Below are 4,380 nucleotides of genomic sequence, written 5' to 3'. Positions count from 1 at the left end.
CTCTCCTCTCTCTCCCTCTAAACCTTCATTACCTCACATACCATCTCGATCAGGATAGGGTCTCTCCCTCTCACTCTCTCCCCTTCTCTTTCACTCCCTCCCCCCTCTCTCTCTCTCTCTCTCTCTCTCTCTCTCTCTCTCTCATCTCTCCCTCTACCCCCCCCCCCCCCCCTCTCCTCTCTCTCTCTCTCTCTCTCTCTCTCTCTCTCTTCTCTCGCGCTCTCTCTATACCTTCATTACCTCACATACCATCTCCATCAGTCTGGAAATCATATGGAAATCAACGACTCCATGCAGTCCTCCAGACTACCATTGTAAAAGCCATTCACTCACTATGTCTGCATTAAAACCCCCGCCCGCCCATTCAATCATCAAACGAGCATGGGACCGGTCATCGTTCCTGAAGCTAACCAGATCTCCGAATGACATGTGCGAACGGCTGAAAGTCCATAAACCACATGGGTTTACAATTACTCACTGAGTGCTGTAGTATCGTAAGTTATTAATCGAAGGCCCCGCATCAACAATTAAATAAAATGTCGAGCCCCAGATGTCAAAAGAAAAACGATCAATCTTAGAAAAAATACCTATTGCCTTTCTTCCTGCTTTTGACTTTGACAAACTTTGCCTGAGACATATGACTAGTGCATGTTCTCAGCAAGGTAAGAGGGTCATTTGTTCTCTGGGAACGGTGTCTCAAGGGAACAGTCCCATCTGTCCGCATCATGTTTTAGCTCCAGGTGCATTGGCCAATCAATAGCCGCTATTGATCCAGCAGCCCCAGGTCAATATTTACCTGGTCCCGGCTGCAGCTGGCCAAAGACCCAAGGACTCCCGTGAGATCTGCTGTCCTGCTAGCACGCACACTTTGACCATGATTGGGACATTTGGGGTTAAGGCTATGCACACACACACACACACACACACACACACACACACACACACACACACACACAGACATTTGTGCGCGGTCCACGCACACACAAACACACTCACACATAGACACACACAGACATGTGTGCGCGGTTCAACACACGCGCACACACAAACAGACACACAAACACAATCACACCCACACACAAGAACACACACACACACACACACACACACACACACACACACACACACACACACACACACACACACACACACACACAAACATAGACACACACACACACACAGACACGTGGATTGGAGTTACTCGTGGATTTATTCGTCTGAAAATGTAGCTATTATCGCTTGCTTGGGACATTTTCTCAGGAGCCAATGCTCTGAATGACTGATTTTAAATTATTCAGTTACTGCATGTTAGACAAAGGTCCCAATGTTTAAAATCACGTTTGACAACTTTGGGCTCTGGTGGGGACACTTTTATGGACAAAATGATGAGTCTATAAATCACAGTGATATCTGCTTTCTGATCATGTTAGAGTAATGTTTGTAAAACATCACAAACTATATAGTTTCGGAGAGAAAATACATGCCACATATAGCATATTTTCTGTCAATATTGGCCTTGGGCCTAGTAATCTCCCTCTCTGCAGCCCTCTGACTCAGAGCAGAGCAAACATCATATTCCCATTGATACTGCAACCCGGCTGCAGTCGGGCCAAATCGTGAGAACCAGATTTACAGTCGCTCTGACCTCTAGGCCTTTGGCTCGTTCTTTTTAGTGGATTCAGTTCAAAAAATGTGCTCACATGCATGCACGCACGCACGCACGCACGGCGCACGCACACACACACACACACACACACACACACCACACACACACACACACACACACACACACACACACACACACACACACACACACACACACACACACACATTTCTGAATATATACATACATACATACAAATAAATCACATATACGCAGCACTCACACACACAAAACACACACAGGAGTAAGAATTCCCCCAAGAGGAAATATGCCCTCTGTGTAGATGTACCGGGCACTCTCAGACACAGCAGTGGTCTTTCACAGTGTAACAGTACAAGCAGTGAACAAACCAAGACCATTCAGATTATACATGGGCATTTTAAAAGACCATGCACCAGCTGAAACGTCATTAGCCATCGCAAACAACATGTCATCAAACAAATGAAAGGAAGGACCCTTGATTTGTAAAAAGACATGCGGAAACCCATTGCATGGATGGTTAACAGCACATCAATTTTGTCAAAATATCTCTCAAACTATAACTCTTCACTCACAATTAAAAGGTTGTCTGGTTACGTGGAGATAGTGTGTGCTGTTTCGTTACTTCACGCCATCTCCTGGCGTGCCCTTCAGAGAATCCCCCTCATTGTCCTTCAGAAGAGACAGAGGCTTGAACTGGGAGACTGCCCACAGCACACTGAGTGAATTATGTCTGTGTTATTGCAGTGAGTTTGGCTCCGACAACTAAGAGGGTTAAAGTGACAGCTTGATTGTATGGGTGGAACCGCCCCCAATTCTTCTTGGTTAGGCTTTAAAACGGCTACATGTCACGGTGACTGTGTCGTTTCTCCTTTGTTCATATATCGAGAGTGACGGACCTTTATAGCAACAGCCGGGGTCCACGGTGAAAACCCCCAGGACTACATTTTGCAATTCAAAAATCCCTGTTTGCGACGAGAGTCGCCTGCATAAAAGCGACAACTACGTCATGCTTCTCACAAACGCAATAACCTCACTCGATGATGAATGGCTCAAGTTGAGGGAGGGTCTCAATGGTTATGGACTTATGGCTAGCCCACTTAAGAAGAGTCAAGGACAAGACAAGTCACTTTCTAAAGAGACGCAGTGTGTTATGAATTCACCCAAGGCGATATTAATTCACTGTGTGTGACGGGCACCTTCTCGACTTCACAACTCTCACTGTGAACACATAGAGGTTTAGAAGAAACAAGCCGTTGTCCATCTGCAGGTTGAACCCTTTTTGTACATCTTTCTCCGCAATTAAGATCCCCCGGCCCTACATAGCCTTTGTTTATGGACTGTTGCTCGTGGGTATCCACATGACAAGATTGTTACTCCAAAAGACCTGAAGCGAACAAAAAAAACAGGAACCAACGTAGTGCTTGACAAACATAAACGCATACGCACACCCACGCTCACATTCAAACAAAGACACACGCACACACGCACCGGTGACCACCATCCCATCCCCCCTTTACCTTCTTTGACCCCCTCCCCCCCCACCAGCCGTTCCAAACCCACCCAACGAGCAGACTGCGGGGGGCGTGTGCGGCGGCGATCATAGACTCACCATCCCCGCGCATGTAGAGAGGGCCACGGAGGAGTTGACCCTTGACCTCAGCGACCCCTGGTAAAAGCAGAGGTCCTCCCGGTGGTTGTAGTACGCCCTGGGGCCCCGGTCGCCGTGCTTTCCCAGGACCTGGACGCTGAAGCCAGGTGCGATGAGCCCCGCGGAGGCCTCTCTCAGCTCCATATGGAAGTCCTGCCCCAGGCCGCTGAGCCGGAAGTGGACCGTTTCGCCGCCCTCCCAAGCGTTAGCATCGGCGCTAGCGTCGGCGTCGGGTGGCGTCCGCGGGCGGGTGTCTTGCGGTAGCGACCTGCGGCGTCTCCTTCGCTCTTTGTGGCTGACCTGGTTGGACAGGAACTGGCCTCGGTGATCCACCTCGTACGGAGCTACGATCTCGTATTCTGTAAGGGTTTGGGTTCAGAGAGGACAATGAGCATTCATGGGTTAAAAGTTCACAGTTATTAGGGTTAATTGTTGTGAGACCTATAAACACAAAAAGGAAGAATTAGGGTGTGGAGATAAATAATGATAGCGTATGTAATGATAGTCCTACCAAGAAAGGTAATAAAATCGCAAATAAAGCTGGCCACATTTCTGCATTTCTTAGCTATTTAATGATTTGTAATTGAACTCCCTGCAGTGGTACATTGGTTTTTCTTTATTTTTATTTGCAAATAATGGATTTTAGCTACAACATGCTTCGGATAAAACTGAACTTGGCATAGAATCACGTGGGGTTCTCCAAACAGATGTGCCAGTAAAACGTGAAATAAACCCTGTGTGTCTTCCTGCAGTTTATGTTCGGTCCAGGAAGGAAGAAATCCGAATTTCACCTAATTTCATATAATCACGAGAAGGACAATTGGAAGTATATGGCAATGGGAATCCCTGTATCATTGTGTTCCTTGGCTTTTCATTATCCAAACCAATGGTTTGACTATTTTTGGAGGACAAATACAAAGTCAACTGGAAAGGGGGTCTTTGAATCATCCACTTTTTAGCAAGAAAAAGCTCAGTTTGAGGGTCCTTTGTCTGTCTGTCTGTCTGTCTGTCTGTCTGTCTGTCTGTCTGTCTGTCTGTCTGTCTGTCTGTCTTGTCTGTCTGTCTGTCTGTCTGTCTGTTTGTCTGT

The 4,380-nt window shown here is 47.0% G+C and overlaps 1 protein-coding gene across 1 annotated transcript in view; it reads right to left on the bottom strand.

The window, feature by feature from the left end:
• Positions 1-4,380, bottom strand: part of LOC132467850 (A disintegrin and metalloproteinase with thrombospondin motifs 16) — a 65,125-nt gene that overhangs the window by 57,168 nt on the left and 3,577 nt on the right. The window contains 1 exon segment of the mRNA XM_060065412.1: positions 3,255-3,652. Coding sequence (XP_059921395.1) covers positions 3,255-3,652 — 398 coding nt within the window.

This window comes from Gadus macrocephalus, chromosome 11 (assembly GCF_031168955.1).
Source record: "Gadus macrocephalus chromosome 11, ASM3116895v1".
Classification (NCBI taxonomy): domain Eukaryota; kingdom Metazoa; phylum Chordata; class Actinopteri; order Gadiformes; family Gadidae; genus Gadus; species Gadus macrocephalus.
The sequence above is the reverse complement of the archived record's forward strand: the minus strand, read 5'-3'. Positions and strand labels throughout refer to the sequence as shown.